Source organism: Colobus angolensis, unplaced genomic scaffold (assembly GCF_000951035.1).
Source record: "Colobus angolensis palliatus isolate OR3802 unplaced genomic scaffold, Cang.pa_1.0 Scaffold224, whole genome shotgun sequence".
NCBI lineage: Eukaryota > Metazoa > Chordata > Mammalia > Primates > Cercopithecidae > Colobus > Colobus angolensis.
Genome location: NW_012115422.1, coordinates 6,331,514 through 6,344,541, shown reverse-complemented (window position 1 = coordinate 6,344,541; position 13,028 = coordinate 6,331,514). Strand labels below are relative to the sequence as shown.

The 13,028-nt window shown below is 36.1% G+C and overlaps 1 protein-coding gene across 3 annotated transcripts in view; it reads left to right on the top strand.

The window, feature by feature from the left end:
* ZNF385B (zinc finger protein 385B) overlaps nucleotides 1-7,719 on the top strand; it is a 588,375-nt gene extending 580,656 nt beyond the window's left edge. For all 3 annotated transcript variants that reach the window (XM_011944057.1, XM_011944058.1, XM_011944059.1), the window contains 4 exons: nucleotides 2,924-3,169; nucleotides 3,968-4,146; nucleotides 4,718-4,819; nucleotides 6,232-7,719. In XM_011944057.1, the coding sequence (XP_011799447.1) occupies nucleotides 2,924-3,169; nucleotides 3,968-4,146; nucleotides 4,718-4,819; nucleotides 6,232-6,450 (746 nt within the window). In that variant the 3' untranslated portion in view covers nucleotides 6,451-7,719. The remainder of the gene's footprint in view (nucleotides 1-2,923; nucleotides 3,170-3,967; nucleotides 4,147-4,717; nucleotides 4,820-6,231) is intronic.
* Nucleotides 7,720-13,028: the final 5,309 nt, after the last annotated feature.

Below are 13,028 nucleotides of genomic sequence, written 5' to 3'. Positions count from 1 at the left end.
AATGATCCTATTGTCCTGCCACTCCCTTATCTTTAAGACGGTAAAGATAATTATCAATAAATACTAAGGGAACTCAGAGACCGGTGCCGGCGTGGGTCCTCTGTATGCTGAGCACCGGTCCCCCGGGCCCACTTTTTCTTTCTCTATACTTTGTCTCTGTGGCTCATTTCTTTTCTCAAGTCTCTCCTTCCACCTAATGAGAAACGCCCACAGGTTTGGAGGGGCAGGCCACCCCTTCATCCCGTTACACTTGTTGCCAGCTCTATGCTCAACTACCAAGTATTCACCAAGAAAACCCCAAGATTTCTAATACCTAGGTATTTCTTCATGTTTCTGCTTCTAACCATTCACTTCCCACTCATTTTCAACCCTATTCTATGCTTATCTAAATCTGACCTTCAAAACCTTCAAAATGCCACTTCCTCAATGAAAAATGTCTCGTTCTTCCCAAGCAGAAGTAATCGTTTTCTGCTCTGTGCTCTCATGCCTCTTACCAGTTTCTGTTGTAAATTAGAGATCTTTGAATGACTGTCTCATTTCCTCCTGCTATGCTGCAATTTTCTCATAGTACATACTTACTTTATTTACTATTCTCTTTAGTGTCTAGCACATTGTCAGCAATTAACATATTATTAATATGTACTTGTTAATTCACAAATTACCTCTTTGAAAACAAGATATGAAAAGGAAGTATTTTTCTTAAAGAAATAGGAACAGAGAAAATATATAATTTTATACATCTTCTCAGTATAACCTAAATCAAATGATTGTTGAACAGGATAGATATTTTCACTTACGCCAAATAAATATACTTTAAAAACTAACCTACAATTGTAAAACAAAGCAACTGCTATTTCACATCTAGGGTGACTGTTGTATACTTTTATGTCACTAGTGATATATTAAGTCCTCCTTTTGTGCTGAAATATTAGTGTACCACAGACCAATCAGTTAGAGAAAACATCATGCTCATTTATGCCACTTACTAATCCATGGGACGTTATTTAATTTTGAAAAGGCTCGGTTTCCTTGTCTTTAAGATAGGAATAATCATTTTGAGCCTTACCTATTTCACAAGTTTTCTGTGAGAGCTAATAAGACAATGTAAGTCATAGCACTTTGTAAACTGTAAAGTTCTATATAAATGTAAGGGTTTATGAGGGACATTAGTATAGGGGACATTATTAGTAATATGAGAGAATGAGTGAGTCAATGACTGAAACAGTTCAGATTCTTTTAGATCGAATTCATATGAAATGCTTGAAGCAAGGAAAGATTTTGGTATGTAATAACTTTAATTTTCATCACAAGAAACTGAGTAATTCCAAATATTAAGATTACTGAATTATTTTGCTGCTTTATGAGTTCTGTAAGATTGCAAATTCAATCTGAGGGATCCTTATAGATGAGAGGGTTCCAGGCCTAAAATATTCTCCAATCTAATTTGCTGACTATTACCAATTAGGAAGAATGATTTTATGTCCTTCAGTCACACTGTAGAGGTCAGTTTAATAAAAGTCTACGACCTTTTCCATCATATTTCATGTCGTCCTGAAGTTTTAGTACACTCACTGAAAGGGAATATGGAATGTGCAACCTAAGGGTATAAAAGGATCTCAGCATTCATTTATTCTAAGTAACACCCAGATTTGAAATCCCTCCATAGCACCCTGGCTGTGTCTAGTCTCAACCTGAATGGATCCAACTGAAAAAAAAGGATGGAAATCAACTGCTGATTCCTAAATCAGTTAGGCTTTTCTGTATATAATATTTTAGTAGAAATATGATCTCCCATCATTTGCAATGTGTCCTAAAAGCTTAGGTTTACCCATATACAGAACCTTGTAACATACACACAGAAACACACACCACATTGCTGTTGCCTAGTCTCTCCTTCCCTCTTTGTCTTCTAGGCCAATGGTATACAATTCCAAATTAGCTAGGGCAATTAGCAAATATATTCTCAGATTTCATTCCCTTTCTCTCTTCATGAGAGTTAATCAGCATATCTATAGACATTTTCTAAAAGTACCAGCTCTACTAGGATTAAATGTTTGATGGATTTTGCTGTTGCTTACAAAGCCCCAGTTTTTTTCCCAAAGGAGTCACTGAACAGAGACTGTCTTGAATAGCAAATGAACCTCAATGAGTTAGATTCTGTTAAAGTCAGTCTGACTCTCACAGCCTACACATGGGCCTTGAGGATTATAAGCATTTAGTAGCTACATGATCAAACTGCCAAAGTGTCTTTAAATGACTTGGCTAATCTTCATATTGTGCTTATGGTTAATGTCATTATTTAAAACTTTTGATTTAGACTGGCAGTAATTAATAAGCATAATGAATGGAATCTTGGTCTCTTATATTTTGGATAAATTGCATTGCCATCCACAGAGCAGCAAAAACTTAGCTAATCATAACCAAAATTAACCATGTTTCTTCTATCCCACAATCCAAAGTTAAAATTTTAGCTTGGTATACAAATTAAAGTTTAACTTATCTCTGTCATAATTAAACATAAGTAGTCAAATGAAACTAACATGGCCTAATGGCTTATTTCAGTTACCTTCATATCATGTAATTGTATCAGAGGGTAGGTGGTTTTGTTTAATAATAAAGATTTCTTTGTAGCATAATTTACAACTGAAGGATGTCAGATAGAAAGTTACCTGCTCCAAGTGGGAGAACAAAGTCATTTTTCATAAGTCATCCTTATCTTGGGATGACCTAATATCAAACTGATGGCATAGTGTTCTGTTTGATTTAAACATAGAGGTTGATTTAACCTTTATAAACTGAAATCTATGCTGCAATAAAAACTTCACATAAGAATCAAATTTCTATTTTTAATTCCTTTATGGTGATTTATCTTTGTTTATATGATATATGAGACTTCAATAAGATCTGTCTGTGTTTCTCTTAGAAGATAAAGGGAAGTTAAAAGCCAGCAGTTCCAGTCAGCCGTCAAGCTCTGAAAGTGGCTCATTTCTCCTCAAATCTGGCACAACACCCCTGCCACCTGGAGCAGCCACTTCTCCCTCCAAGAGCACAAATGGAGCTCCCGGTACTGTTGTTGAATCCGAAGAAGAAAAAGCCAAAAAATTACTTTATTGTTCACTATGCAAAGTGGCTGTGAACTCCCTGTCACAGCTGGAGGCACACAACACAGGTTAGCAGCTATCTTTTGCATTTAAATAATGTTTATAATAAAACCCAACTTTTCCCATCAGAATACCATATCTTTTGTTGTTCAGACCTTAGGGTTGTTCAATGCTTCTCTACTTTTTTGATTCAAAAAAGTGATTTTAGAAGAGTATGATCATATGACTTTGCAACTAGCAAGACAAAAGCAGCTTGGAGATCAAACTTGTCCTATTCTTTATTTTCTTAAAAACATCTAATACTGTCCAAAACTCATTTTGATGAAGTGACAGAGATGAAGATAAATATTTATGCACAGTGTTCACTGCAATACACTTAAAAGAGAAAAAAAATAGAAACAACCTAAAGCCCACCAGTAGGGAAATACTGAATAAATTACAGTAACCCAATATGATATATGTTAATCAGCCATTAAAACATAATGATCAGAAAATATGTACATGATTTGTTATGTGAAATTTTTAGGATATTTAATTAGTATGATCCCCATTTTGAAAAAAATTTTTAGTACATTAAAAAAAGAATCTGACAAGAAATACCCTAAAATGATAATAGTGGTTACCTCTGAGTAGTGAAAACATAAGTAATCTTTATTTTCTTATGTTTCTCTATATTTTCTGTATTATATACTCTTACATTTTTCCATTTTTTACAATAACGTGTTAAACTAAAAATCAGCATTAAAGTGATCATTTAAAAAAAGCATTGGGTATTTTAGCCTGCAGGTAAACCTCTCAAGGATAAGAAAACAAAGAGCTTTGTATAATTCTTGGATAGCTATTTAATATGTGTCTCTTTCTCTTAGGATCTAAACACAAGACCATGGTTGAAGCTCGTAATGGGGCTGGTCCAATTAAATCCTATCCTAGACCTGGATCAAGATTAAAGATGCAGAATGGCAGTAAGGGGTCAGGACTACAGAACAAGACATTTCATTGTGAAATCTGTGATGTTCATGTTAATTCAGAAATTCAACTCAAACAGGTAACGTATCCTGAATTAGTAAACATTGTTGTTTGAGGACACCACTTGACTGTGTATCTTCTCATCTATAGAATGGTTTTTGCCGTGCTCACAGTTAAGTTGACTAACTCTTGTAGGATGCAAACAATATGCAACATCCAGGTGCTATGTGGAAGAAAAAGTCAGTGTGAAATATTTGAGCATCTACTGTTACTATATGTCAGGTTCCAGGCTAGATGTTGGAGAGACAGGAACAGTAGTCACTGGAGCCTACAGTTGAGCAGGAGCTTCTGGTAAGGTGAGATGATAAGCCTGTCTTCCAAAGGCTGAAAATCTGATTAGAGAGAGAAACTCATCAGTAACAGTGTTAATACCAGGCAAAATCTGATAAGGGCTATAGAGAACAGGAGACAGAGAAGCATTACAATTGAGGGAGGAATAAGTCTTAATTTAGAAATCATAATGATTTTACCCACACCATCGTGGAACTATGGACCTAGAGTGGCAATGGAGAAAATAGCTACCTAGAAATAAATTTTACGTGGAATAAGACTCACATTTCAATTCAGCTAATGCATCAAACTTTTTTCAGCACATTTCTAGCCGAAGGCATAAAGATCGAGTTGCAGGGAAACCACTGAAGCCAAAATACAGCCCTTACAACAAACTCCAGCGGAGCCCAAGTATTCTAGCAGTAAGTTTACCTCACCTGCTCACCTGTTTTGTGGGGCAGCTTTGCTGGGTTGGGCAGCCACTGTGGGCAAGGAGGGCATAGAGTCTAATGGTCATGAAAGGTTTCGAATTTAAATAGCCCTCATAGACAGAAGTTTTAGATTGAACTGCTTAGCTCCTGCTATAGGACAACTTACTTAGAAAACAGAAACTGAACCTCTTTAACAGCTAATGTGTTACTCTTTACCAAGTTATTTTCAAAAGACTATCCTCTTTAGCATATAAAGTAAAGGCTCAAGAACAAGGACAAATGATGCCTAAGGAATCCCGGGATGTTGAACTTGGAAAGAGGGATTTCTTTCATAAAACAAAAATCCATCCATTTAATTTAGTATCCTCATGCTTTCTGTTTTTTTGTTTGTTTGTTTGTTTTTAATTTGGCACGAGAAGGTAAAGCAGTGTCTGTATGGTGTGCTCTCTCCATTCTAGCAGGCATGTTGGTAATTAGCCTGTTATGCTCTCAATATGTGCTATTTTCAGTGTCTTTGCAAAAACACCTAGGGACTCCAGCAATAAGTGTCATATAAATACCAAGATGGATAGATTTCACAATCTCCCTGGGACTGGGCCCAGTGCAGTGTTCAGTCTGAGGATGAAGCTAAACTTGTCCAGCTGGAGGCATTTTTGAGATTACCTTCCAGCTTCTCCAAAGCCTCTGTCTGATGCTGCAAGCAGGTGTTACCTGCATTAAGCAAATCCAGCTTGCAAGGCTCCTCCTGATTGCAAGAGAGAGAAATTAAGGATTGATTTCTTCACAGGAGGATTCCATCCTGGCATTCCGTTAAATAGCGAGTTTCTAGCCCACTTACAATCATTCTCAACAACAGAAATTTGATGTAGCTGTGATTTTTCAAGGAATACTCATTAAGTAGCCAGTGACAGAGGTGTGAACTGACTGTTTTCTTGACTCTTCAGGGTCCCTAAAGTACTGAACTCATTACTTAACTTCAATGCAGCTTATCTAAGAGAAGGGAAGGATCACACATATTCTTCAAAAACAAAACAAAACTCTCTAGGCCTCATCGTGGTTTAAGACAAGCCTGAATTTCGAATTGAACTTCATCACCTAAGCAGGAAACTTCTGGGCATGTTTTTTTCCTGGTGAGCAGCAGCATAAAATAGCTTTAGAATTTATTCAGAGGGCCTTCCCTGTGCCCTAGCACACAGGAGCAAAGACCACCAAATAAAAGAAAGCTGTGCCATGAGCCACTGAAACCAGCATTGTGAACATAATCATTTCTCGACTTCTGAGGGTGAAGATTTTCAAAATTTAAGACTTCTTAATGTTGGTGTTTTACTTATGAAAAGATACCTGTGGTGCGGTTACTCAAAAACAGTATCTCCACCCCATTCCTGGTTTTCTCCCTCCCTTAGGCAAAACTTGCATTCCAGAAAGATTTGATGAAGCCTTTGGCCCCAGCCTTCCTGTCCTCACCTCTCGCAGCGGCAGCAGCCGTGTCCTCTGCGCTGTCACTCCCACCCCGGCCCTCCGCCTCGCTCTTCCAAGCTCCAGCCATTCCTCCAGCTCTTCTGAGGCCTGGACATGGGCCCATTCGCGCCACTCCTGCCTCCATCCTCTTTGCTCCGTACTAACGTCTGCAAACCCCAAGACGTTTGAGGCCAGTAGGAAGTTGAGAAAGAAAGCCACAAGGATTCAGCAATTTAAGCAGTTTGTGTTGCTGTACCCCCATTCACTCACAAAATGCAGCCTACCACCCAGCTCCCCAATTCCAAAGAGAAACATATCACTAGATTCACGAGGGCTTTTAGAGACCGCTCCTATAATTTAGTAATCTGAGCAGCATAGGCTTTATCTCCCTATTTCCTCCCCGCCACCCCTCCCTCACCACCCCATTCAATTTGTGTATCTCAGATATTTGATTTCTTGAACGTGTATTGGTAAGAAAGAAAAAGAAAGAAAATCATTCTCTATTTTTCCATGGGTATGATCTGGCTTAAAACAATATGGAATATTTTCCTGACAGACTTGAAAACTAGGATCTTCCTCAGATGTCTGTAAATAACTCTGGTATCCAACTGAGTGTATTCTAGTGTGGAACAAAAATCAATGAACACAAGTGCTTACTTGTGGATACCATCTTACCAACGGATCACAAAGTTCTCTTTTTGGTGTACTGTTGTTGACAGGGATTGTGTACTGTTTCGACCCAAGTACTGTTGTATCCTGTGTAGTACTAGATCTGTATCTCTTGTCTGAATTAAACATTTTTAGTTGCTGTGTAAATGTTAGGAAGCAAAGTAGCTTTGAATTTTCTCTTTAAGAGAACAAAAGATAATGTATTTTCTTTATTTCACATTTTATTTGGAGATATTTAAATGAAATAGAAAGCCATATAACATAGCTATAATTACTACCTGTTTGCTATTTTTGTTTAACTTATTTTGTAGCTTCCTCACTGGTTTGTGTTGCTAAGCCAACGTATACAAACAGAAAAAGAGCTTCCTAAATTGCACATTTTTGCACCTCTTGTGCATTCTGCAAGAAGACAATGAATCCATGTATTTCTATATAAGTATCTTCTTCATTTTTAACCTGTTTTCATTTGTAATGATGCTACATAATTTTGTGGCTCCCTAATGCAATAATGTACAGAAGATAAAAAATTTATAATTGAACAATTTGTCTTTCTGTTCACTGAATATATTGCAGGTCATGCTCCCATGACCCCCTTTCTAAACCGATATCAACTAGACTGGAATGTTTGTGATATCAGGGGCAAGAGTTATCATAAAACAACAAAATAGAGTGAACTCTTTTAGAGCATCTATATCTGCAACCTGTAAATGGTAAAATGTCTGTGTATTTTTTTAAATGTACCTTTTCAATAAAAGTACAAAAAACAAAATCTGTTTGTATTTTCAATGTTTTTTTCTCCTGAGACACCTTCAATTTGAAATCATCTGATGAAAGACTTTTAGTAGGTGCAAAGATTGCTTCTTACATAGCATTTTTAGCTCTTGTTTGCAGCATATTTGTCATGTTTATTCATTACTGTTCACAGCATCTGCATGAGGTGAAATTTTACTGCCATTTTCTCTCTGAATCTCTAAGAAGTTGGGCCAAAGTTGTTGAGTTACCCAAAATCACAGTAGCAGCCTGCAAAAAACTTTGGACTAGAATTTTTTTTAACTTACTGTGGGTCCTCTAAATCTCTAGTTCATCTTTTATTGATGTCCATGGCATTTATGATCTCTTTTCAGATAATTTTATTCCACTTCTCCTTTGCCTTCTCCAATCAGCACATCCTTCTTCTACCTCATTCTGTTGCTTTTAAGTATAAAGATCAATATATCACTGTTTGTTCTGGTGAATTATTGCTGCTTACAAGACTGCTCTAAAACTTAGTAGCCTAAATATAGCCATTTGATAACTAGTTACATCAGAATTTCATGGGTCAAGAATTCCAGCAGGGTTTGACTGGGCTGTTCTTCTCTTCCCAGTGGCACCTAATAGAGTACCTTTGTTAGTATTCAGCTCTCAGGCAGGCTGCACTGGAGGGCCCAGGATGACTTCACTTATATGTCTGCCCAGTCAAAGATGACTGGAAGGTTGAGCCTTACTGGAAGGATCTACCAGAGGGCCTCCATGTGGCCTCCTCCCCAGCATCCTCCTCTTTGTCTCAGGTAGTTACATAGTAGCAGAGAGAACATTTTAAGAGTCCTGGGTAAAAATCAAAGCCTTCTTAAGAAATAGTGTTGAAACTCAGCACATCTTCTGTTGCATTCCATTGATCATGCAAGTCACTAAGACCAATTCAGATTCAAGAGGAAGAAAATTAGACGTCGTTTCCCAATATGAAGAAGAGAAAGAATTTGCCACCATCTTTAATCTACCACATTGTTATAGAATTTGGATGGGAGTGGCTACAAAACCATTACAGATCCTGTTTCTTCCTACCCTACATGCAAAACATATCAGTTTTTAAAAATGAGAATTAGGGTGGGACTTAGATTCTCATTTCTAAAAATTTAAGGCCAGTAGGTGGCAGTGTAGCTGTGATGCATGGCTTCATGACTTCCTCTTTGAGTTTATCTAACTGAAAATTGTTGGTCTTAATATTTTAGTCTTATAATAGGTTTCTTTCAGACTCTAGTAAGATTTCAGTTTGATATTCAGAATTTGGCATTTTTAAGAACTATGACTCATTTGAAGTCTAACAATACTAGTTACACTTAACCTTGGTTGGACCTTCAGTCATGATTTATAGACAGCATGCCCTGAAGGAATTGTGTTTCCATTTAACACTTTGGAGTACTTTTTATTTTTATTTTTAGGGACTTCAATGGCCATGATATTTTGTTTACCTTTCATTATCCTATATTTCATTAAAGCTTACTGCAATCCTCAAAAATTTGTAAATGACAGTATTTAAATAGACTCAGGAATTTACTGATTAGATTTATAGGGTTAAGATTTGTTAAAATTACCATATGGAAGAAGTACAAAAGAATACCAGTTAAATAAAATGAATGCCTTCAAAAGAAGCCACGAGCAACTTCAAGCAATTATTTATAAAACACTATTAAATGCATATATGTCATCACCCTAATTCTGAAGTGCTAGTGTGGGTCAACCCTGGAAAGGATACACGTATTTGAACTAACACCTATTCCTATGCTATTTCTAATGAGAAAAGAGTGCCATTCTACTTCACTTACTGTGAAAATTAAAAAACATACTGCTTCCTCTGACGCAGTCTAGTTCTGGTCTCTGTAGAATCGAAAAACTAGTCTCAGGTAGCGTTGCCAGATAAAACATAAACTACCCAGTTAAATTTGAATTTCAGATAAACAATGAATAATTGTTTGGTGTAATCTTTTAAATAATTTGTAGTGCAATATTGCACATAGCAGAAGTCTTTGTGACCTACTTATACTAAAAGATTATTTGTTGTTTATCTTAAAGTCAAATTTAAGTGGGCATTCTATATTTTTATTTGCTAAATGTAGCAACCCTTTTCTCAGGAGGATTTCTCCTCATCTCAAGAACCATGATGCTTCGGGAGAGAAACAACCTCTTGAGTATTAAAAACAAAATAATGAGTTTTTTAAAGGCACATTGTAATATATACTCACAAATAGGCAGAGAAAGGAACTTGAGTGAAGTAAAAGTCAATGACGTACTGACTTTGCATAGGACCAGCAAGGCGGAAAATGTAACTGCAGATGCCTCTTACTGAAAGCTACAGTGACACCTGTTTATCAAAATTAAACCATTGTAAAAGGAAAAAACAAAATTTTAATTTGTCTTATTCACCAACCACAGCACCCTTGATTTTCTTTTCTGCCCTAAATGAATTCTGGCTTTTCAGAGCAGAAATAGATATGGTCATGTCGAGTTTTTCTCTCAGATAGTGTTTAAAAAACAAAAACAAAAAAACCCCACTATACTGCATTCAATGTCACTGGGAAAGAGAACCAAGAAAATTCCCACTGGAAAAACGAACAAACAAAGAAGAAAGACATGACAGCATCAGGTGGAAATCCTGTTGTGCAGACTCCCAAAGGGAGCCTAAAGAGACTGACCAAGGAGATTGAATTTGGGAATCTTTTGGAAAATGAGCACCCACTGCCTGGGGTGCCATCAGGGAGAATAAACTTGTGGGGAGGAAAGAGATGTCCAGGAGCTGTTTGACGGATAAAGATTAAGTTAGCATCAAGGCATATACACCTCAGATGAGCACAGGCATCTTCAGGTGACAGGGTGAAGGATTTCATTCCACCTCTGCAGGTCTGTGTGGATTCTGGCCTTTCTTAACAGTGTTTCTTCCATCTGATCCTTGTTTTGTTAATATGATGGCCCTCGATGTCAGAGGTGACATGTCTCTTTGGAAAAATATTAGTTTCTAGTACCGTGGTGGGTTGAGGAGAAGCTCTGCAGTGCAAGAGCAAATTCCACAGGGGATGCTATGTTTGCCTCCTTCCCTCCTCCATGTAATTAGCTCCATAGGGGGATTCATCAAGGACATGTCATTGCAGGTTCTCAGCAGCTATGGAGTGTGACTTGGTAATTGCCTTTACGTCTTTGGCTAACATTTCTAAAGCCAGATTGACTAATGTATTCTTCTATTCCTAGCTAAGTGCTCAAAATGCATAAAACCTCTGGTCGTCAGAATCCCTTCTGTAGGTGCAATGAAAATATCTTCATGTCATATTTTTCATTGTAAGAAGTCACTTAACAGACAATTGGACAAGCTTGACATTATTTTTATTTTTATTATAGTGTTTATTATATAGTTTATTATATTGTTTATTTTTATTATAGTGAAAAAGTAAAATCAGGATATAGCAGAAATAAATAAGAAAAATACACAATTTGCACTCAAAGACCTGAATTCAAATCCTGATCATGTCATACACACATTAGTTCAGTGATCTTATGTCAGAAAAATATTGTATTTTCTTTCCCCCAAGCCTCAGTTTTTCACATATATAAAATAGATATAATAGTATTCAACTCACAGGGTGATTCTGAGAAGCACATAGAATTAAACATGTGAGAATGTTTTTTGTACATTATCACATGCTGTATACATTTGCATAGTAAATGGAGAAATCAAATCAATAATTTTTCTGATTTTAAATTTGTAAATTGTAAGAGTCTCTCAAATTAGCCAACTTTTTGCTACCTTCCACTTATTTATTTTATTATAGGTTCAGTGGGTACATCTGTAGGTTTGTTTTATATATATATATATTATATATAACATGCCATATATATGTATATATAAAATATATATATATGGCATGATACTGGGGTTTGGACTTCTAATGAACATAGGACCCAATAGGCAGTTTTTCAACTTGCCCCCCTCCCTTCTTCCCCATTTCCCCACTTATGGAGTCCCCAATGCCTGCTGTTTCCATCTTTATGTCCATGTGTACTCATCGTTTAGCTCCCAAGTGAAAATATGCAGAATTTGATTTTCTATTTCTGTGTTATTTCACTTAGGATAATGCCCTCCAGCTGCACCAATGTTGCTGCAAAGAACATAATTTCATTCTTTTTTATGTCAAATTAGCCAATTTTAAGTCTTTAGTGGTGACCTAGACACAGAGAAAAATTTATCTGTAAAGAAGAAATAGCAAATTCATCAATTGTATGTTTATGCTCCTAGTCTCAAAGGTATAATCCAAATTGAAGATAACAGAACCAAAGTAAATGCAAAATGTTTGCTTATCACATGAATGTTTGAATTTTATATCTTATATTCCACATAAGAAAAACATAATCTCAAGTTTTAAAAAATAAAAGATTTCTTACATTGTAAAAAAAAAAACACAACTCTTGTTATGAAAAATAAAATACTCATCACTGATGTAAAAACTTGTAAAACAGTGTAAAAACACTGATGTAAAAAACTTAAAACACTATAAAGAATACTTAAACATACAAAACAAACTATGGAAAACATTTACAATTCAAGTGCCACATAAAGGTTCATATTCTTATACAGAGAACTCATAAAATGGGGTAGGTGAACTCTTTCAAAAAAGAAATTATCTAATAGAAAATCAGACAAAAAGGCAACCCCAAAAAGATAAAATATACACAAATGCCTAATAGGAAAAGATGTTTCTCCTTACTGAAATAATATGAATGAAATCAACATGTTTTTGATCTAGCATATTAACAAATTTTCTAATTTTTTAAAACTTGGTATTAAAGAGGGTAGGGAAATAGACATATCCATACACTGTTACTGGTAATGAAACTTGCTTCAACTTTTCTGGAACGATGGTTGGTCATATGTATCAATCATCATGTTAGTTATACCTAAGTTTTGGCCCAGAAATTCCATGTCCCAGATTTTATGCTAAGACAATAACTAGGTAAATTTAAAAAGATTTATGCACAAGTATGTTTTGAAATAGAAAAGAATAAGTTCATGCCTAGGAGAGGAGGAAAAAAACCTAGGGAACCAACATGCAGTGGGAAACAACAAGGTCGTTAAAAATGACATCTCCAATTATTGACATGAAAAGATATCAGTGATATATGTCTAAGTGGGGAAAATAAATGGTTATAGAATGCATCCTGAGTGTGATCACATTCATGTTAATTTTTTTTTTTTTTTTGGAGTTTTGCTCTTGTCACCCATGCTGGAGTATAGTGGCGCTGATCTTGGCTCACTGCAACCTCCACCTTC